This window comes from Asterias rubens, chromosome 15, assembly GCF_902459465.1.
Source record: "Asterias rubens chromosome 15, eAstRub1.3, whole genome shotgun sequence".
Taxonomy (NCBI): Eukaryota; Metazoa; Echinodermata; class Asteroidea; order Forcipulatida; family Asteriidae; genus Asterias; species Asterias rubens.
In genome coordinates this window covers 2671553-2695308 of record NC_047076.1, presented here as the reverse complement: position 1 = coordinate 2695308, position 23756 = coordinate 2671553, and the positions used below count along the sequence as shown (strand labels likewise).

General features: G+C 38.9%; 1 protein-coding gene across 1 annotated transcript; it reads right to left on the bottom strand.

Moving 5' to 3' along the window:
- Window positions 1-163: 163 nt before the first annotated feature.
- Window positions 164-23333, bottom strand: LOC117300109 (organic cation transporter-like protein). The gene is made up of 9 exons (XM_033783805.1): window positions 22817-23333; window positions 9689-9919; window positions 8418-8614; window positions 6928-7242; window positions 5109-5243; window positions 4330-4415; window positions 3127-3247; window positions 2468-2540; window positions 164-321 (listed from the first exon to the last, which is right to left on the bottom strand). The coding sequence occupies exons 1-9, from the start codon at window positions 23150-23152 to the stop codon at window positions 175-177; spliced, it is 1641 nt and encodes a 546-aa protein (XP_033639696.1). The 5' UTR covers window positions 23153-23333; the 3' UTR covers window positions 164-174.
- Between the last annotated feature and the right edge of the window lie 423 nt (window positions 23334-23756).

Here is a 23756-nt window from a genome sequence, read left to right as displayed (position 1 = left end):
CGATAGAATGGCCGCTGCCAGCTTTGCGCTTATTATTCCCATGTTTACCGAGCTCCCCCTGTTGATTAGATGATCATCTAAACAAACAAACAAACAAACAAACAAACAAACAAACAAACAAAGAAACAAACAAACAATGTATGAAAAGTCAAACACTTGGTCTTGAATAGTGGACTAGTCCGTCCCTGATAACCTGGCTCCGTCCTCAATAGTCTCTGGTAATGGTTTATTGTGCGTCTCTGGTAGAGTCAAAACTAGCAGGCCGGCAACCAGCGAGGCGATACCAAAGACAATTAGGGGGATAGATCCGTGTATTATATTCTGAAAGGGGGAAAAGACTCTTTAAGTTATTCATTTGAAAGTACATCCAGTTAAACATTTTAATAATGTGTATTTTGTAAATAACATTCCGAAATTGTTGACTCCCATAAATGGCCGACCGTGTTAGTTCGCAAAGTAAAAGGAAAACCACGCAATTTCGAAGCAAGTGTGTGTGGAAAACATCTTTCTAACCACGTGCATTTTATAACAAACGGTTACAAACGCTTTATTCAAAGACCAACTCGACCGATTCAAGACAACGTGTTCCTTTAACCTGAATACAAACAACACTCTCGTATTGGTGTGCGACATCAAACAAACTTGGAGATGAATAAATAAGGGAATCAATGTGTGGTGAACAGGTTTCCAACTAGTGGTTTAAACCCAACGAGGCCTGGTTCTTGATAATTTTACCGAGACGAAGTCGAGGTAAATTATAAAGAACCAGGCCTCGGCGGGTTTAAACCACTAGTTGAAAACCGATTCAATACACTTTGATTCCCATTCATAAATACCATTTCGGTCAAAAACATCAACACTTTTTGGTCAAAAAGTAAAATAAATGCAAAAATTATAATTGTTTAATATTTTCTTTCAACCCAACACCCCTCCGTGATGTGGCACAATTACTGTCCCATAGATATAAAATATTGTAATTCTATATCTATGAACTGTCTTGTCCGTTGCTCCCGACCAGTAGGAATGAATGAACTGTCTTATAAGCACAGGTGCAAGCTCGCGTGCCACGCCCATGTTCAACACTTTTTACTGGTCATTAACAAAGGTTTATACACACCCACGTAGAATAGGAATAGCGAAACTGTCTGAGGTATTTATGAATAAATAATATTTACCGGGAGCGGGATTTGAACCTCCGACCTCCCGATTAATGTACTGAGATGTGACAGGAGAGTCTGTCCTTCTGACACTATGCCCCCCCCCTCCCTTCCCCATAAGGCGACCCATTGTGTACAACCTCAGAGCTGTGTATTGAGAGAGTTGTGACATGGAGGGACCAGTTATCTTTGGTCACGTGGTTGCTAGACGCCATGTTCCAAATGCCGCACAACCTAATGGGCAGAGTATAGTCTGGCACCCCGCATTCGCCCATGCGTTTCTTGGGAACAAAGTGGCTACTAATCGCAAGTTGTCGTAACTCTCCAAATATACGGCTATGTACGTCTTCTTTGGATAGCGCCCTCCTTCAGCCCATGTTAATTTTCAAAATGGGAGGACAAAGCTCTTCGGGACAGATTAACCTATGAACCCGCCGCCTTTCTTGGTAAACTCTTTTATCTGCTAATTTGAAGATCGAAAGTTTCAAGTCCCTTTCAAGTTTTGTTTTGTTTCATTGTTCAACAGAAAATTAACTCGAATTTACTAAAGACAGTCAGTTTACCTTGATCTCTATTACTTTTACATGCTATTTCATTATTTTAATATAGGTTTTCTCGGTCAAATTCGTTAAATGAACAGCCAATTTCATTTGCATGCGTTCGCATTCAAGCTGTTTTGCCTCTCCAGTTGTTACTGTGTTTCAAATTCAGAATTCGGCCATTCAATTTCGTTTTGAGTCGAGTCAAATTCCTTTAACACTCTGTTCAATTTAGCGTATCGACATTCTTTTTCGTGACACACACGCCTCAAGAAGCGTTTGCGAATTTGAATGCTGCTTTGATGAAATGTTAAATTGAATGATCATTTTGTTAAATCGAATGACGCAGAATTACATTTGACTAATCATAAAACGAAATCGAACTATCCTTTGGAGTAGCATTCGATTTCGCGCGAAATAGAATAGCTTGGTGTTTAATTGGCTGCTCATTTGCCGAAATTTACCGAGAAAACCTATACCAAATGGTTATGACATATTTTTGCAAAAAGGGTTGCATTTTTAACAACGTAAGGTTTTCGGGTTTTGCTCCGACCACATGGTCAGTCAAATCGGGCTAAAAATTGGTCTGCATTCATTGCTCACTAGGACCTACAAGCACAGCAGTTATTATCAAAATCAGAAGACATAGAGGTGCGTTGGTCTGACATGGAATGACCCACATACTTCCCCGGACTACCCCTAATGAAGATTTTATTGACCGAAGGTTTAGAATAAAATAAACTAAAAATAAACAAAGAATATATGACTTACAAGGTACACGACGAACGGGGCGACAATGCCACCAATGCGGCCGAACACAGAGGCACTACCAGCTCCAATATTCCTTTTCAAAACAAAACATAGAAACATCAAGTCAGAAACATCATTACTCAAAACTGTGAATGGAAGAATTACAACCGACAAAATATATGCAAAGGTAGTGTCGTGTAGATCGGTTTTGTTTTCAAGAAAATTATCAAGAAAAGATGCATTAAAGGCCACCTGAATACTGAGTGTCTATACTTGCCGAGAAAAAAAAATCTTAAAACGGTCTCAGTATTACTATAAAAATTTCGAACCCATCCACGTTTAACAAAGTGGCAATATACCAGGTCCAGCTGCATTTCTTGAACGGACACCAACCCTCAGAAATCCGACAAACGATTCATGCATTAATCCTTTCTCAAAATAGTTTATACTATCAACAAAAGTTGTTTTGATGGCCACTCATTTCTGTAATACCTACCAATCTATGACTAGACTTGTCGACAAGTCGTTAATGGTTTCTCGAGGGGAGATAGTCAGTCGTGGAGGTGGCGTAATGGTTTAGATTTCCGCGATAGAATACTGCTCATCGCGAGAGCGCTTGTCCACAAGTCTAACCTCTGACCCAACCTAAGAGGTTTACTAAAATAAAATAAAAAACTAACCTCAAAACTGTGGGGAAAACTTCTGCAGTGACGAGATACGTGACGTCAAATGCTGCAGTAATGAAGAACTTACCAATCACAGCAACACACACAGTCAGAACCGTTAGGTCCTCTCCACTGCCTGGAATAGAGTAGAGCAAGAATTAGACTGGTGCCCTGAAATACGAGCCCAATGATTTCATTGGATACAATGATTTCATTTTTGTTTTTCATCGTGACGTCTTCAAGAGTGGGTTTTGGCGACCCCAACCAAAAACTTTTTCGGTTGTTGGTCGTTGGTTCTGCTGTTCAGACTGAACGATTACCGAGTTTGTGAGCTCGGTTACCGTTTTGGTTATGACGTCAGAAACAGTTTTTGGTTGGGGTCGCCAAAACGCACTCCAGGTGCCAAATTACGGCGTATTACTTCAATTAAATCTCATAAACCATGTTCATCGAGTCGTAATGTTTGTTCTGTATTATTATTTGTAGTTTGGGTCTGGAAGCAGTTTGAAACTGCTTGGAAACCTGTTGATAATAAAACATTTGTGAGAAACGACCCCCCCCCCCCTCTGAGTAGCGTCTATTTTTTACGAATGAGGTAATTTCTCACTAAAATATTTGAATCTAAAAAAGACTTCAGGCCTGAAACCTTACCAGGGATCTGAAAGCACACACAATATTGTGTAAACAAGGGTGTTGTCTTCTTTCATTGTTTTTCATTGACAAGCTTGAGTACACATTTTCACAGGTTTGCTATTTTATGCATTTTATGTTCCGATCGTCAAGTGACAAGATTGGTTTTTAAAGGCAGTGTACACTATTGGTAATTACTCAAAATAATTATTTGCATGATGGTATAAAACATTGTGAGAAACGGCTCCCTCTGAAGTGCCATAGTTTTCGAGGAAGAAGTAATTTTCAACGAATTTGATTTCAAGACCTCAGATTTATAACTTGAGGTCTCGAAATCAACCATCTAAACGTACACAACTTCGTGTGACAAGGGTTATTTTTCTTTCATTATTATCTCGCAACTTCGATGACCGATTGAGCTCAAATTTTCACAGGTTTGTTATTTATGCATATGTTGAGATACACCAACTGTGAAGGCTAGTCTTTGACAATTACCAATAGTGTCCACTGCCTTAAACAATAACAAAAAAACGCGTCCATACAGTGCCTTTTAGTATATACAAAATAATAAATAAAAAAATAACTAACTTGTCTTCTTAGGAACGAAGGCGGTGATGAGACACGCCACGCCACAAAGCTCGTAGAACACAACCAGGGGTCTGCGTCTCCCAAATCTACATCAAGAAAAAGAAAAGGAAAACGAGTAAAGCCCATATCATACTTCCTGCGAATAAGGTGCGGTTTTCCATTGTCTCATCATCGTTTAACATCTAAGATGGTGGCGAGATGAGGCTATTATTCATAAACCCAGATCTTATTCCAAAATCACGGTGTCCCTTCATGGCCTATTAGGTCTTAAATTTGAAACTTTGCATGAAGACACAATCGATGTATAAGGCCATGATACATCATGGCTGATGGGTTCAGAAGTTCGTTCTTGTGTTGTTCACCTTCATGCAATAATAATAATAAGAACGAAGTCTTATATAGCGCACGTATATCTACCAAACAAGGTACTCAAGGCGCTGAGTATACACAAACTTTCAGAAAGATATGTTATTGCAGTGATGAATTTTGAGACCCAATTGCACCTTATAATGGTTTACAAGGTGCTACGGCGCATACAGCAGCCACAGCCAGGAACACCGGGGCGAACCCCTTCTCTTTTCGATAAGTGCACTGGGTTCTTTTACATGCGTTACACAACACATGGGACCAACGGCTTTACGTCCCACCCGAAGGACGAAGCAATGGTAAATACAAAATAATAATGTGAAAATGGGGCCAGACTAATTTCTTCATCGATCTCGTTGGTTGCAATCATTAAAAGTGAGGGGACATTGATGTGGAGAGGTCTGGAGTCTTACCTTCCAATGACAACATAATCAAAGATGAAACACGGCACTTCGGTCAACGCCAACAGGAAGAAGTTCAAATATTTATCTCCCGCCAAATTTGTGATGTTGATGATGAAACCGTAGTAAACGAAATTACTGGTGAACCTAGAAAGAAGAAAAGTGTGTTTAGTTTGAGACACTTTTTAGTTCACGTAATTGCTCGTAAGTAGGATTTGAAACTTTGCATGGTGGAAATGAGATATAGAAGAGTTTGCGGTAACACCATGTTTCGTAAAATTCCCACAAATAAAACGAACTGCTCTGTAAAATTTAATGAGCTGCATTGAATAAATTACTGCACTCGAAAATACTTTTCAGAGCCAACACTCCCACAGCAGACATTTACACATGGCGGCACCAGCAAGACTATACTATTTTATTTGTTTATAGTTTCCGCTACGTCGATGACGCCACTCCGGGGGGAAATGCTATCGACGGCATTATCGCGCACCACCGGGGACGAGGCTGCGTGTAAAAGGTATTGTGTACGCATTACCCGTTGATCCATAAATTAGAGATCAATGGTGTTACTGTGATAAACAACACTTTATCAAAAACACCAATGCGCAGTAAAACACGGTCAACTCACAAACTGGTGCATTCAATAATTTTACCTTGGGTGAAAAATGGATCAATGTTTACATCATATAAAGTGTGCCTCCGTCATACCTTTGATATCATTTTTGTTTGCATTTATTTGTCCTGTATTTGGCCTCTATAATGGGTCCAAGGACACACACCAACACTAGTCTGAACATTTGACGTAACACTTCGATGCTTGTGAACAACGCAGCCAGGGCTCAATTTCATGGCTGCTTCAGCCCAACAATTTCCTTAGTATGAAATTTGTTCCGTGATAAAAACAGGATTACCAAACCAATTTCCATTTGTTACATATTGCTTGTCAGTGGCATTCAGCTCTTGTTTGTTTATCCTGAAAATCACGTGGAAATTTGGTTTGGTAGTCCTGCTTATATCATGGCAACAATTTCATGCTAAGCAAATTGTTGTGCTTAAAAGCTCAATCAAATTGGGCCCTGATCTGACCGTATGTTGGCAGATGAACCTTTGACCTTGCATTAATTTCACGCGGAGATTCACAGTCAAGCACGCATTTTATAGTGAATAAAAAACAGCACTGTGTACTAGCTGTCAGATCTTTATGCACACGTTGCATGCAGGCGATCGAAAGTGCAAGCTGACTCAAACTACGTCACCTTGGACCAATCATAACACAGATATACATGGGCCGATTTCACAAAGAGTTAAGATTGATCGTAAAGACATTGGACACTATTGGTAATTTTCTAAGACTAGTCTTCACAGTTGGTGTATCTCAACATATGCATAAAATAACAAACCTGTAAAAATTTGAGCTCAATCGGTCGTCGAAGTTGCGAGATATTAATAAGGGAATAAATATGTGCTTGGCCGGTTTTAAACACTCTGTTTAATACCGGTTGCAGTCTGGGTGCGATAATTACCCGAGCCGGATACAATACAATACTGACCGGAGGACGAGTCTACGAGTCTTCAACAAATCCAAAACAGTGTTAGGCCGTGTCCGAATTGGCGACTTCGGCTACAGCTAGCTACGGCTAGATCGCGCGCGTCTGCCTATTCTTCAACACTGGTAGACGCGCTGATCTAGACGTAGCTGTAGCCGAAGTCGTCGTTTCGGACACGGCCTTACGCTTCGTTTTGGGGTCAGAGCACATTATCCTGTGAAATCACTGGGCCTGTAAGACCAGTACCCGTCCTTATCAAGGGTACCAGACTAAACACTTACCAGCAATAGAACATCACAAGTGACCGGAAGACGAGTCTACGTGTCTTAAACAAATCCAAAACAGTGAAACGCTTCGTTTTAGGGTCAGCATCACCTTGGCTTTCACCCTTACTACCGGGCTCCTCTCCTCGGACTTTGTCTTCCGTTGAGGGCGCTTTAATGTCCTCCTTTTTAGAGACTCCTTCGTCTGGGACTCGGAGGAACTTCCCTCCGGGTGGAGAGACACTCTTAGATTTGGCGATGACCTGAACGATTGCCTCGGCTTCATCTACGCTGCCCTTCTGGACTAGCCAACGGACGGACTCGTACGAGTACCTGAACAACATAAAGGAAAATACATTGTAAAATTTGAAAGGAGCCATGCTAAGAGAGAGGTCCTGTCAATGGGAGACTTTTGAGTGCTAGGTGGCAGCAGATTTACTAGCTAGATCCTTGGTAATGTGCGCATGGTCAGAACTACATAGACAATGGAAGTTTGCCAGGTAAGTCTGCTGCCACAATAGCGTTCCAAAGTCTCCAATTTAAATGGAATTTCAAAGTGCAACTAGATGGCAGATACATAGTGTTGCCCACTAGCGATGCACCACACTTAAATAAACTCTGACATGAACCAAAGCTAAATGCTATAATCAAAAATACTCAAACCAAATTGTTAGTCTCTCAGCCTCTTGAAAACCAATCAAACATACTTTCGGACAAATAAACTTCAGATTTCCTTTTTCAATTTTTGGCAGGTCAGCCGTTTGGCATTTTGCTAAATACTTCAAGAAAGAAAAAAAAACACCACTTGAAAATTAAAAATTGGCTCTTTCCCAAACAGATTTGCTGTCAATTTTCGTGAAGCACTTACAAATATAGCACCAATTGTGGTTATGTAATGCGATACATTTCGTAATGGTCTGACGTTTCGACCCCAGCAGAGTCTTTCTCGAAGGCTTAAAGGCAGTGGACACTATTGGTAATTACTCAAAATAATTATTAGCATAAAACCTTTCTTTGTGACGAGTCATGGGGAGAAGTTGATGGTATAAAACATTGTGAGAAACGGCTCCCTCTGAAGTGACAAAGTTTTCGAGAAAGAAGTAATTTCCACGAATTTGATTTCGAGACCTCAAGTTTAGAATTTGAGGTCTCGAAATCAACCATCTGAACGCACACAACTTCATGAGACAAGGGTGTTTTTTCTTTCATTATTATCTCGCAAGTTCGATGACCGATTGAGCTCAATTTTTCACAGGTTTGTAAGTTTATGCATATGTTGAGATACACCAAATGTGAAGGCTAGTCTTTGACAATTACCAATAGTGTCCACTGCCTTTAAATGTAATACAAATTTACATTGTAAAGCTATACAAACTATTTCAGTCGCTTCCGAAGCAAAAATAGGACCATCTCTAAAACCTAAAATTTAATACAGTCAAAAGTTCTCAAAAAGTCCTCAAAGGTTTGAAACACTCCTCCACTGTACAATGGCGAAGTTCGGTGCTTACCACACAAGGAAGAATAGTAGGACACATGGCAGAGTAGCTACGAGTTGAAAATGGCGCCACTCCGGAAGGAGGTAGGCCAGCGGGCCGACGAGGAGCAAACCCAGGCACCAGGGCATAGCGCTGAAGGTGTGTCCCATCAGCCGCAGGTTTGGTGTGTACATCTCTATTATCCGTATGTAACGTACAATCAGAATGCCCTGGTGATAGAAAACATTCAGGCCAACTAATCCCAATTTCATAGAGCTGCTAAGCACACAATATTGCTTAGCATGAAATTTCTTCTTTGATAAAAACAGGACTGCCAACCAAATTCCAACGTGATTTTCAGGAAGCAAACAATAGCTGAACACCAGTAAAAAGCAATATGCAACAAATGGAAATTTCGTTGGAAATCCTGTTTTTATCAAGGAAGAAATTGTATGCTAAGCAAATTAATTTTTGTGCTTAGCAGCTCTTTGAAATTGGGCACTGGTGTTCACCTCTCTATTTAAAATTATTTTGTTATGTGAGCAAGTTTATCAAAGACCAGGGGTAGATTTCACAAAAAGTAAAAGACACTAGACACTATTGGCAATTGTCAAAGACCAGTCTTCTCACTTAGTGTATCTCAACATATGCACAAAATAACAAACCTGTGAAAGTTTGAACTCAATTGGTCGTCGAAGATGCGAGAAAATAATGGAAGAAAAACACCCTTGCCGCACAAATTTTGTACCTGCAGTTGCTGATTTTGAGATCTCAGCTGAGGTCTCGGAACCAACTCAAATATTTTACTTCAGAGGGAGACGTTTCTCACAATGATTTATTCTATCAATAGCTCTCCGTTGCTCGTTGCACAGTAAGTTTTAAATGCTAAAATATATTTTGAGTAGTCACCAATAGTATCCAGTGCCTTTAAGATTATCATAAAAAGAAAAATATCTCGAGTTAGGACGAGTTACTCGTCCTATTAAGCTTAGCACTAAAGTGAGGACTTCCTTTTCGAAATCGATCCCAGGGCCGAATTTTAAAAAGCTGTTCATGCATAGAAAGTTGCTATAAGCACAACAAACAATATTGTGTTTTCAAGTTCGTACGTAGCGTACAATCAGAACTCCCTGGGAAACAAAAACCTTCAGGGCCCAATTTCATAAAGCCTGTAAGCACAAAAAGTTGCTTAGCACAGAAAACTCTTTTCTATCAAAATTCTTTCTCGAGAACTAAAATATAATAAAAACGTTATAAAAAACATGATATAAAGCAGATAACTATTTCATGTGCGAATCGCTTACGGGCATGAAACAGCCGAGGAGAAATCCGAACAGGAACATCAGATGGTAGTTCCAGGTGACGCTCATGGCGCTACCGAAGGCCACAATCCCGACCAGTGAGATGAGAAGTGCCGGACGCCTCCCGAAGGTGTCCGAGATCTGCCCGGTGATGTACGAACCCACGAGTATGCCGAGGGGGATGCTGGACTGTAGGGTCCCGCCCAGGATCGTCTTGTCGCACACCAAATCAAACTGTACGAAAGAGTGAAAGAAATATTGTATTCAATTACATTCAAATCATTTCGAACATTAATTTCCATAATTCAAAATTTACAGGACATATACAATTAAATATAAAGATGGCTTGTGGCTTGTTATAAAAAGATATATAAAGAACTATTATTATAATAAATATATGAGGCTTAAAGACTCCATGGACACTATTGGTAATTGTCAAAGACCAGTCTTCTCACTTAGTGTATCTCGCACACGCATAAAATAACAAACCTGTGAAAATTTGAGCTAAATTGGTCATCGAAGTTGCGAGATAATAATGCAAGAAAAAAACACCCTTGGCACACAACGTTGTGTGCTTTCAGATGCTTGATTTCGAGACCTCAATTCTAAATCTGAGGTTTCGAAATCAAATTCGTGGAAAATTACTTTTTTTTTCTCGAAAACTACTTCATTTCAGGGGGAGCTGTTTCTCACAATGTTTTGTACTATCCACCTCTCCCCATTACTCGTTACCATTAGAGATTTTTATGATAATACTTCTTTTGAGTAATAACCAATAGTGTCCACTGCCTTTAATGACATAGAGGAAAATATGGAGGCATATTCAAAGAACAAGGTCTTCGTATACATTCCTGATAATATACCAACAATTAGTGGACTACTGAACAGAACTTATAAGTAACAACACAACGAACAGGGACGAAACAGTTGGAACAAACAAATCAAACGCTATACCCAACGAACTAGGAAGGTACAAGGAGGGAAATCATAACTAGACACCCATAAAGTAGTCTTGAAGTCAAGACGGTAATTGTTAAGCGCGGTGCAGTTGGAGCGCAGTGCAGCGGGGACGCTACACATAATCGCACTGTGACTGTTGCACGAACGGCAGCGCCAAACGACTCGTCATCAAGTCTACACATAAAGGTGAAGGATGAAAAGCGAAGAAGCATACTAATAGCCATTATACACTTTCGGAACAGAAAAACAAATTAAAGTTCAAAGATTTACAACTAACTTACAGGGTTTACAGAAGGTAATGGTAAAAGACTTCCCTTGAAATATTATTCCATGGCATGCTTTACTTTTTGAGAAAACATTAAAACAATTATCATTTCTCGTTAGCGAGAATTACTGATTTATAGTAAACACCAGTCATGACACAGGGAAACGTGCGGAAACAAGGGTGGGTTTTCCCGTTATTTTCCCCGACTCCGATGACCGATTGAGCCTAATTTTTCACAGGTTTGTTATTTTATATATAAGTTGTGATACACAAAGTGTGGGCCTTGGACAACACTGTTTACCGAAAGGGTCCAATGGCTTTAAAGGAACGCAACAGAATTGGTAAGAAACGAAAATCGTGAAGATCACAGATTTACATAAAACTTACACGGTCTAATGATGATGATAGTAGAAAACATCCTTTGAAATATTTATGTCTTAAATGTCATAATTTGATGAGAAATATATAATCTAACTTCGCGTTTGGAGTTTATTGCTCAGTGAGCGTTTTATTCCCTTTGTTGTTTTGGCATCGATGCAATGCAAAATTGTAATCGGTTTTTCACTACTCTCTCTTGTGACCCAGTTGGCCGATCGATCTCAAACTTCTTCAGGTATGCTTGTTTATGTATATGGTGGATTAAAGTGCTTACATTGACAGCAACTGTTTTGTCAGCAAAAAAACCAAAACTGTAATGTTCCTTTAAGAGAAAGAGATAAGTTTTCATTTTTCAGTTGAGGCAGTAAATGACGTCAGACACTAAGCTAAGACTTCTAAAAACACACAATTCTGTGCAACAAGGGTGTTTTTAGTCTTTCATTGTTATTCTTGCAACTTTCGATGACTTGAGCCCAAACTTCCACAGGTTTGTTATTTTATGTATAATATGTTGCGTTACACCAAGTATCTTTGACAATACCAAAAGTATGGCATGCCTTTAAACCGCAATGTTTAGAATTCTCCAGACTAGTTGCGACCAGTTGAGACTAGCAATAGTCAGGTGTTTACCAGTAATATTTGTACACTCAAACACAACATCATTAATAATCGTTGAATGACGACCAAAAGATAACAACTTCACAAATTCAGGCAGGAAGTACCAACTATTGTTCCCCTTGAGTTGGTTAAAAACATCAGAGACAAATTATTTGTTCCTGACCGGAGAGAAAACAACTGCGGGATTTGTATGGGTTTAATTGAGACAGAAAACATCGTTAATCATGATGTGTGTTTGGTTAGTGTATTGATTATTAAAAAAAACAGAGACAAATTATTTGTTTCTGACTGTAGTTATAACAACCGTAGATTTCTATGGGTTTATTGATTGATGCTTGATTATTATTTTCAATGCCATTGTCAAGATCATCCTATTGTTATCGATTGTTTATCGACGGAAATGCTTTGATGCTATCTAAAACAATTTTACTAATCAGTAAACTCTCCTGTGTATGTGATTAAAGGGATGGTACACGTTTGGTTATTGTCAAAGACCAGTCTTCTCACTGTGTGTATCCCAACGTAAGCATAAATTAACAAGCCGGTGAAAATTTGAGCTAAATTAGTCATCGAGGTTGCGAGAAAATGATGAACGAAAAAACACACTTGTTGGACGAATTTGTTTGCTTTCAGATAGGAATAAAAGACTTCTGGCTATAGAATTATTTGGTTATTTTAGTGAGAAATTACCTCTTTCTCAAAATCTATGCTACTTCAGATGGAGCCGTTTCTCACAATGTTGTGTACTATCAACAGCTCTCAAATGCTAGTTACCAAGTAAGTTTTTTAGTTAATAATTGTTTTGAGTAATTACCAAACGTGCACCTTCCCTTTAAGTTTGTTGAAATTTTGAGAATTTAAAAAAAATTAATTTAAAAAAGGCAAATGCAACATTTGCATAAAATACAAAACCTGTCAATTGGTCGTCGAATTTGCGGGATAATAATGAAAGAAACAAATACCTTGTCACATGAAGTTGTGTGCTTTCAGATGCTTAATTTCGAGACCTCAAATTCTAAATCTGAGGTCTCGAAATCAAATTTGCGGAAAAATACGTCTTGCTCGAAAAATACGTCACTTCAGAGGGAGCCGTTTCTCGCAATGTTTTATACTATCAACCTCTCCCCATTACTCGTTACCAAGTAAGGTTTTTTTGCTAATAATTATTTTTAGAAATAGTGTCCACTGCCTTTAAGTCAAGCGGACAATGCATGCAATGTGCGCTGGGCAGATCGTCTGTCATTTGTGTCCCGCTCTGCCAAAGGGACGATATGCTAATTACACTTTAAGAGGCGTTCAATGTTGAGATCCTGAAAATATGTTCACAACATGATTCTGTCTTTCTTGGTTTATTGGCTTCTATTGCATAAATAATTCCATATTTTATTCATAGAAATATAATCTATTATTTTTAGTTGAAAAAACAAAGGTTTTTATATCAATTTTAGGTAACTTCCTTTATTTTGCTCGGTTTAAGGAGGCACTTTCATTCAAGTGTAAAATATGAATATGCAAATATCAGTGTATCTCCAGATTTCAAAATGCCACAGGGTTCAAACCTACACCAATATAAAGCTTATAATAACACCAATTCAGCTGTGTATGTAACTCAATTTACTTATTTAGTACCCATTTTTGTAGAGCCGGTCACATTTATCGTCTTAATCCCAAAGCCACTGGATGGTTGGGCTGGTTACTTTTCGCAGCAACTTCAGTGCAACTTACGTTTACGTCATAATTATAGGTCATCCTACGTTCGCTTAGGTATGGCTGGTGTCGCATGCAATTATGTCCTCTATGCAATACTATCCGGAGGACAGTAATGCATACGCAAGAGTGTCCGCCGGACGGTTTTGCATTATGCAATCGTGTCCGCCCGGACGCTGCTGCATAGTGCAATTGTGTCCGCCCGGACATATGTGCATATGCAGTTGTGTCCGCCCCCGTGCAAAAAACGTTTTTGCAGTAAATAAAACGCCCTTGGTCGACGGAGCACGTTCGCCATTTTTTACAAGCTAAGTGCATGTCATGAATGACATGGGAAGTGTTCGGCCGTTGGGTATATGCTGCAATTATAAAATACGTGAACATTCAAGCTGCTTATACGTATGTAGGTTCAGTGCATGCACGCTCGCTTATCGCGCGCACATATGTACAGTCACGTACATGTCTGCCGGACGGTTTTGCATAGCCCCGTGTTCCAATCGTGGATAATAAAGTGAATTGAAATTGAATTTGAAATATTGATAGGTACGCCAGTATTTAGTCAAGCGGATATCGCGAGCAATGTGTGATCAAGCGATGAATGAGAGCTGGGTGGGTTTGTGGGACAACAAACTTGTATCCTTTTGATCGTTTTTAGCGCATGGAGAATTAGTCTAGTCAATTGTTTGACCTATAGAAAAAATGTCAGCAGACTTTTCACTGTTCTCACACCCTCTAAATTGACTCAACTAAACACATAATGTAACTTCAAGGGCTGATGGTTGCACTTTTGGTAATGTCACTACATGTATTATACTCGGTTTCATTGTGTCTTACAGTCCATACTCCGTACTACGGAGCTCTGGAGGTGCCATCCGACAAAATGATATCCGGATGACGACATCTTGAACGCAAATAGGTCGACAAACCGAGATAATTATGTCAGGATGTTGACATCAAAAGTAGGATGACGTCTTTCTGTGATATATCTTTGGATGTCGACATCCTAACAGTAGGATTTCGTCTTGCTGTAATAATTTATCTTTGGATGTCGACCATACTAAAAGTATGAGTTCGTCTTGCTTTGATAATTTATTTACGCCATGTCGACATCCTAAAAGTAGGATTTCGTCTTGCTGTAATAATTTATCTTTGGATGTCCACCATACTAAAAGTAGAAGTTCGTCTTGCTTTGATAATTTATTACGCCATGTCGACATCCTAAAAGTAGGATTTCGTCTTGCTGTAATAATTTATCTTTGGATGTCGACCATACTAAAAGTAGGAGTTCGTCTTGCTTTGATAATTTATACGGAGGACAGTAATGCATACGCAAGAGTGTCCGCCGGACGGTTTTGCATTATGCAATCGTGTCCGCCCGGACGCTGCTGCATAATGCAATTGTGTCCGCCCGGACACATGTGCATATGCAGTTGTGTCCGCCCCGTGCAAAAACCGTTTTTTGCAGTAAATAAAACGCCCTTGGTCGACGGAGCACGTTCGCCATTTTTTACAAGCTAAGTGCATGTCATGAATGACATGGGAAGTGTTGGCCGTTCGGTATTTGCTGCAATTATAAAATACGTGAACATTCAAGCTGCTTATACGTATGTAGGTTCAGTGCATGCACGCTCGCTTATCGCGCGCACATATGTACAGTCACGTACATGTCTGCCGGACGGTTTTGCATAGCCCCGGACACGATTGCATATGCAAAAGTGTCCGGAGCGAGAAGTAACCGTCTTTTACAGCTCAGAATTAAATCAAAGCGTTATGCTTACTCATTTGTCCCCTCAGGTGTCCGGATTGTTAATGAACAAGTGGAACGTTGATTCTTTCATGCAATAAAACACAGATCGTCATGGGTTTTATTTATTTTATATGTTTTTATGTTAGTTTTTCTGTAACATTTTTGTAAAATCAATCTTTTAAAATTCTGCTTTTCATGTATTAATTATATATATATATTATAGGCTTTGTGGCTTGTAGTGTTTTTTTTTTGTCTGTTTTATGGTAGATAATAATTTTCAGTAAATTTTGTAAATTTGTTGTATAAAAGGCCGAAATGAATTTCCAATCGTGGATAATAAAGTGAATTGAAATTGAATTTGAAATATTGATAGGTACGCCAGTATTTAGTCAAGCGGATATCGCAAGCAATGTGTCATCAAGCGATGAATGAGAGCTGGGTGGGTTTGTGGGACAACAAACTTTTATCCTTTTGATCGTTTTTAGCGCATGGAGAATTAGTTTAGTCAATTGTTTGACCTATAAACTGTCTAAGTTTAAATGTAAATCTGTGGACATATGTTTTGTGCCGTTATACTTAGAACAATGTATAGCCTACCCTTCAACTCAAATTAGTATTCCACACGTCCTTGTTTTTTAAAGGACATCAACATTTCTACGTCATATTTACAGATATCTATATCGCAAAATTTATTTATGTTATCGATTTGTAGGACTGCACATGTTGTTTACCTCTGTTCGACCTCTCGAAATGTATTGTTCAAACCACTTGTTGTGTTGACACATTACGGTGGTACAAGGGTACGACATAGCTTGGACTTTGCACAAAAAACACTAGTGGGGGAAATAATGCTTTGGCACTGTGTAGTATTGGCAGGATGCCTTATTGAATGAATATTTTTCTAGGAATTACATGGCCTCAATTTCATAAAGCTTGTAACGCATAACAATGTACTAAGCACCGACAAATGTTGCTTAGCACAAACTGGGTACCAGCCAAAAGGACTTAAAGTTTTCATTGTTGCAACTGGTACCCTCCCACTCAAATTTACGGAGCAGTATTTATACAGTTGTTGATATTTCCTCCGCATATTATTTTCTTCTTTCTTTACTTCTTTTTAATTTGATGATCGAGAAAACGTTTCAACAACTACAGTGATGTTGCTTTTTTATTTATAAATATTATTTATTTATTGATCTCCAGACAGGCAGAACATATACAGTTAGTGTAGGAAGAACTTTAAAGGCAGTGAACACTATTGGCAATTTCTCAATTATTATTAGCATAAAACCTTACTTGGCAACGAGTAATGGGGAGAGGTTGATATAGTATAAAACATTGTGAGAAACGACTCCCTCTGAAGTGACGTAGTTTTCGAGAAAGAAGTGTTTTTCCACGAATTTGATTTCGAGACTCAGATCTAGAATTTGAGGTCTCAAAATCAAGCATCGGAAAGCAAACAACTGTGACAAGGGTGTTTTTTGTTTCATAGTTATCTCGCAAGTTGCGCATCTTCGACGACCAATTGAGCTCAAATTTATGCAATGTTGAGATACACCAAGAGAGAAGACTGGTCTTTGACAATTACCAATAGTGTCCAGTACCCTTTAATATATGTTAACTTTGCATCGGGGATAAAGAATATTCATTTCGGTTTTTACCCATACACCGATGTGTGTTAGTACTGAATACTCAGTACTTACCCGACTTCTGTGAGAGAAAAAAAAACAGGCTTATTACTCGGGTGGGATCCGAACCCACGACCTTTGCGATAGACCAGTGTCATACCACCTAGACCACAGAGGTTTCCCGGTGGGTAGAGGCAGTTCGAATCCTTGTTCTAGCAACGGGTACTGCAAACGATGTATGGATGTTAAATTTATAGATTTTCTAAAGAATAAAATTGATGTTCTTCTTATTCGGGCGAAAAACTTCACATTTTTACACATTTTACCATGGAGCTGTGTTTTTGAGTTTGGTGAATTTGTACTTAATCGTTTCATATTTTACAAAATCTTGTTCACCCATTTATTTGTTACTTCTTAATACCTCTACATAATAGGCATCAAAATAAGCTTTTACATAAACATTCTTGAAACATGAAACTGAATGAAACTATTGTAAGCTGGTAATTTGGTTTTTACCCCAGGCACTTCCCCCACTCTCACAAGCACCCCTCCTAAATAAATCTATGCCCCACCCAGACACCAGTAGACTGGTTGTCTTGACCATGTCTGGGACTTGACAAATTTACGACCTTTATGACCACCTAGTCTGTCCCCACAACTTAAGTATAAAATGCCCCTATGTTCCATCTTTAGATTATTCTTCTTTATATAACACCCAAGCAGATCCTTGCCATTTGATTGGAGGATTGTCCGTCACGTGATAGCAAATAAAAGTACCATTGCACGCTGAGTCACTCACCCTGCTTTTTCGTTCCATCCGAAAAGTACCATTGCACGCTGGCAGCGTGCAATGGTACTTTTCGGATGGAACGAAAAAGCTGAGTAAAAACATCACTGCGTGCGCGTGTCTTTGGTAACGCAGCAGGTGTTACTGCAAGAAGGCATAGTAAAATTACTAGCATTCGGCTTCTACAGTTGAAATTGTTTGTTTTGAAAGTTGTATCTTTCAATCAAAATGACAAAGATCTACTTGGATGTTATATAAAACAAATAATGAATGTTTTTCATTCGTGCAATGGTGCGAATAATGTTCATTCGTTGAAAGCTGGAATGTTCCATTCAACTCGTCTTGGCCTCGTTGAATAGAACATTCCCTCTTTCAACCCATGAACATATTCGCACCATTGCACTCATAAACATTCATTATGTGTATACTATTCTGTACTTATAGACAGACCCTCCTGGTTAGCCCAGTGCAAAATCTCGCACTGTGGCCCGATCCAGTGTTTTCTTCCTTCCCTGCTACTTCTCGACTGGTAGGCCTATCTTTGTAAAGCAATACAGTGATAATAAACCACTCTGTATCTACAGCCCAAAGAGGAGAATCTACACTTGAGTTTTAGTTATTTGTTCTACTGGCCAGAATACCGTAATACAAGTGACACCCATTTTAAGTATTACACTATCATCAAAGTCAGTAGGCAAGGTCACTCATGCTGAGAGCAAAACGGCAGGGGTGGACAATTTTAAACAAATCGGTACCGGTGGCCAAATGATTAAAAAAAGAGTTTATGTTTGTGTCTATGAAGCAGTAACCCAGATTTTACATAAAAACTATGTCAAGGGCAATACGCCGTGTGTATCTACATGCCAGGTAGATTATGTTCTTTTGATAACTTGTATTTCTTTATATTCTACATTTCAGCCGAGTAGATTTTCGGAATTCGGGAGACTTCTTTAAGGTTCTGAACGAAAATATTAACTGTCCTGTTTTTTACCTGGGCGGAAGGTAGAAAATCGGCCAGGCTATTACTTCAGCTTTAGTGGATCGAGGAGACTTCTTGTTGTTAAAAGGCAGTGGACACTATTGGTAATTACTCAAAATAAATACTGCCATAAAACTTTACTTGGTAACGAGTAATGGAGAGCTGTTGATAGTATAACAAAAAGATTGTAAGACTTGATGACAAGTCGTTAGCGAATGCGACTGACATGGTTTTGCCATGTATACCTAAAAGTTATAGTTGCTGACCATTTATAAGTATCCTGTTGGATACTCATGTATAAGAGTTGCTTGTTGCATGTAGTAAACCTTCCGAAGTTTTTTAGTAAGAGGAAATTTTTAAGTTGTGACTTTAAGTGATTTTTTCCAGGTCCTTGTTGTGTAATAAGACTGACCGCTTTTTACAACAAAGCCCACAACATGTCTAATGTCATCACTTCAAAGCCTTGGGTGTCAAGTACAAACCAGTCTATAAACTTAGTGGAAAGAATATCTCACATAGAACTTCTAGCACCAAGATCAAGAAATGACACAGAAAAGTGTTTTGCGACTGACCATGGAATTACCCGTAAGCATACTGTAGGTGTGTTTAATGCTGTCTCCTTTGATGAAGAGTTAGCCTTTTTACCTCTGCACCTTTTCAAGTTGGGTTTCGATATAGCGATAAACATGCCAAACGGTGTAAAACAATAGACTTGTACAAAATGAGCAGTGTTTTACGGTTGCAGTATATACCAAACATGACGAATAGTAATCAACAACGAATGCCAATTTGTTTATTTGTTATGAAAACATAAACATTCTTTGCTAGCCTTCACGTGTTTTATAAGTGTGTTTTGTAAAAGTAATCAAATTATTATGTCCACAAACAAAACGTAAAAGCACAATATTTGTTTCGAGAACACTCAGACAACTCCTCGTAGCTTTTCATCCGATAAGCACACATGGTACATTGTATCAGGAAAAAATATACATTTGAATCAACAATAACAAATTTTCTCAAGGGAAACTTTTCAAAGGTGAACTGTCCCCCTATGTTTGATTGATCCAGTCACGTTCTGTACACCGAACTGTTTTCGTTATCTTTTTATCTCAGACGGTTTTTTGTTCATCCGCTTGGTTTTGGTCGGAAACACCCTAAGGTATAGAGGATGCATTAGAAAAAGTCACGTACATTAAAGCCATTGGACACTTTCAGGTAATGGTGAAAGACTTCCCTTGAAATATTATTCCATGAAATGCTTTACTTTTTGTGAAAACATTACAACAATTATCAATTCTCGATATCGAGAATAACGGATTTGTTTTAAACACATGTCATGACACGACGAAACGTGCGGAGACAAGGGTGGGTTTTCCCGTTATTTTCTCCCGACTCCGATGACCGATTGAGCCTAAATTTTCACCGGTTTGTTATTTTACATATAAGTTGTGATACACAAAGTGTGGGCCTTTGGACAATACTGTTTACCGATGTTGTGCGATTGCTTTAAAGGCACTGGACACTATCAGTTTTCACTCAAAATAACTGTTAGCATAAAACCTTACTTGGTAACGAGTAATGGGGAGCTGATAGTATACAACATTGTGAGAAACGGCTCCATCTGAAGTAACGTATAGTTTTTGAGAAAGAAGTAATTTCTCAGTAAAATATTTGAATTGAATTCGAGACCTCACGCGTATAAGGCTCGAAATCAAGCATCTGAAAGCACACAACTTCGTGTAACAAGGGTGGTTTTTTCTTCCATTTTTATCTCGCATTTTTGACGACCAATCGAGTTCAAATTTGCACAGGTTTGTTATTTTGTGCATATGTTGAGATACACTAGGTGAGAAGACTGGTCTTTGACAATTACCAAAGGTGTCTAGTGTCTTTAATATCAGTAGTATCCTATTTTTTTTCCAAGGGCCTCGTTAGGGAACTATTAATACAAATTTGTCCTTGTTTTTTGCCTTGTCCTGCGGTAGATGGTGAAATGTAAATTTCTCATGGTAGTTTGTTAATTTGAAAGAAGTAGTTAATCCCCACAAGAAGAAGTGTACTGTACATACGACACAATTTAAATTGTAAAATCATTTTTCGTCTAGGTTCAAATGCTGTCGAAAGAAAAGTTAATTATGAATGTTTCATTACTATTTTTATTGTTTTATTTATGGGGTAGAGATATTTCTGTGTCGGCTCGGTGTGCAACTTCATATGGTGACGGGTAGAACTTTGTATTGATGAATAACCCTGGGTTTTGTTCGGGATTGTTTTCTTTAGTCAGTAAAGGTCCCAAACGAATAACTTTTGCAGAGATCCGGTCTCGCCTTTAACATTTCCAGGAAGAATATTAGTATTCTATCCATGAATACTATTTTGGGACTGTTGCCGACATCGATAACGGGACAATCTGTCGTGTTTTGTGACTTGTTTTCTTTCTTATTAAAGCCATTTTTAACGTACAATTTTCTCTTTTTAAAGTTGGCGTTGCACCAATTTTTTTTTATTCAAAACGACTGATATGCTCTTCCTTTTCAATTTACTGGTTCATATTTTCTGTCAATACTTTTCAGAAAAGGCCGAAAAAGAATGAATTCCGGAAGTCCTTTTGACAAATTAAATGTTCATACCGAATTCACGCACGTATACCAATGGATTTTTGTGCAGATAAAATTCAGGATTTACTTACATTAACGCACGCGCTGCTGATAGACTGTAAAATGCAGCGACGCGCCTCATATCAAAGGGTTCGTTTGGCTCCCCTGGACGTTCGAGTTCCTTCCGCAGTCCCTTCTCTACGATTACAGTGAGCCGTTTTTCACACTGGTTTTACTATCAACAGCTCTATATTGCTCGTTACCAAGTAAGTTGATGCTAACAATTATTTTGAGTAGTAAGCCTGTTACCAATAGTGCCTTTAGACTCAACGTTTCGCGTGTAAAACAAACTAGAATTTGTTGGAAAACAAATTGCATTTAAAGCCATTGGATACTTTCTGAACAGAACAAAATTTTAAAGTTCACAGATTTACAAAGAACTTACAGGGTTTACAGAAACTAATGGTGAAAGACTTCTCTTGAAATATTATTCCATGAAATGCTTTGCTCTTTGAAAAAAAAATAAAACAATTATCAATTCTCGATATCGAGAATAACGGATTTATAAGGGTGGGTTTTCCTGTTATTTTCTCCCGACTCCGATGACCGATTGAGCCTAAATTTTCACAGGTTTGTTATTTTATTATATAAGTTGTGATACAAGAAGTGTGGGCATTTGGTCAATACCGTTGCCGGTGTTGTGCGATTGCTTTAGAAGATAACAAATAACTCTGTTTAAAACTGTGCATGAGTGGAATTATTTTCAGGTGATGTTAGCAGTACCATGTGTAAATCTCGTTTGAGTGTGTGTTGGTTTTTTGAAAAGAACCGGTGGTTATTAATGACTCAATGTTTCAATCAGTTGTAATGCTTTCTTCGATAAGAGCATACGAGCATACTGGTCAAAACTTTGAGCTGTCAACTATCGGGTCTTTTCAGAACCACCACTACTCAAAAGGGATTTACACATAGTGCTGCCGCAATCCTCACCATAGTAACGTCTTTGTTGCAAAAAAAAAATGACTGCTGTCAACTCCTAGAGTCAATTCTTTCAAATTCCTTTGTGCGATCGCAAAAATCTCCAGGCATAAGAAATTATTCATACGACGCTTGCGGAAACTTCTTTGTAGGTTTACTAAGACTTATTTATTTGATCGATGATGTAATTTTGCTTACAGACACAGAAAAATGATATACTGACTTCGGTTTACAGTTTCACGGTTTCATAGAGATTACAGAAGTTTGGAAGTAGATGTTTTGTGTTGGAATTGAGAAGCTGGATCCAATAAACTGATATTAGCAAACAACAAATTGTGTGTTGATTCGAACTTTGAGCTGGACCACTATAGATACATTGGTAAAAAAAATGTAAAAATGGTCAGCAATATCAGACAGATTAAAGCAAAGATCACCATCAATATTTTATTAAGGACAACTTTGAAGTGAACCCTGGGCGTATACTTACATCAGTGACAACACTGGACTCCCCATGATCCGTCTCGTAGACCCACCCATCATCACAGCCAGTCAGATTCCCAGTCACAACGCCATTGCGGACCTCGTACTGGTGACACCCATCCCTCTCCTCCTCCGGGTCAACTCGTCCCCACCCCGGTACCGTCTGATTCGGCGTGAACCCCGGGGGTGGTCGGCAGTAGTACCCGTTGGGTTGACCCATGGTGAAGGCGATCCCGGTTAGCTGGAAGGCCGCGGGGAAGACAGTCAGCGCGTAGATGAGACAGTTCAAATTCTGCACGCGGCCGAGAGGTCCAATGTAGCGCAAAGCTGCGTCCACGTCCATTTTGCTAATACTAACCCAGGCAGATACACATGCAGTCAGTTCTAGAAGAGCGAATGACTAAGTACGTTCCAGTAAGCCGGTTTTGAAGTCTCCGGAGCCTTTAAAGATAGATTATTGTATGATTGACACACAACAGAACGGCAACAACTTATTTCCATGGTGTTCACCGTACCGTGGAGGAATGATGTTGCAGTGTTGTACGTACACCCCGTCAGGCACTGCAGAATTTGTTTTATACCCAACTGAAGTGTGATTAGACCAAACTGCGCCTTCGTGTCGTTCCCATACCAGTCAACCCCCGGAAATCAGTTTCACTATAAAACGGGTGACAAATAATTGATCCGTTTGAACACAGCGTGTAGTTTATAACAACCTTGCACTAACCACGCGTTTTTAGTGCATGGATGAACTTTGGATATACTAGACAAACCATGCAACAAGCCAACCACTGTATCTTAAAGGCATTGGACACTATTGGTAATTACTCAAAATAATGATCATCATAAAACCTTTCTTGATTACAAGTAAAGGGGAGAGGTTGATAGTATAAAACATTGTGAGAAACAGCTCCCCTCTGAAGTGACGTAGTTTTCGAGAAAGAAGT

Coding starts and splice junctions, on each gene's coding strand:
- LOC117300109 (XM_033783805.1), bottom strand. CDS start 23,152: ATGGACGTGGACGCAGCTTTGCGCTACATTGGACCTCTCGGCCGCGTG. Junction 5,244..6,927: donor CTTGTGATGTTCTATTGCTG/GTAAGTGTTTAG, acceptor TCTTCTTTCTAG/GTTCACCAGTAATTTCGTTT. Junction 3,248..4,329: donor CTTCGTTCCTAAGAAGACAA/GTTAGTTATTTT, acceptor ACTCTATTCCAG/GCAGTGGAGAGGACCTAACG.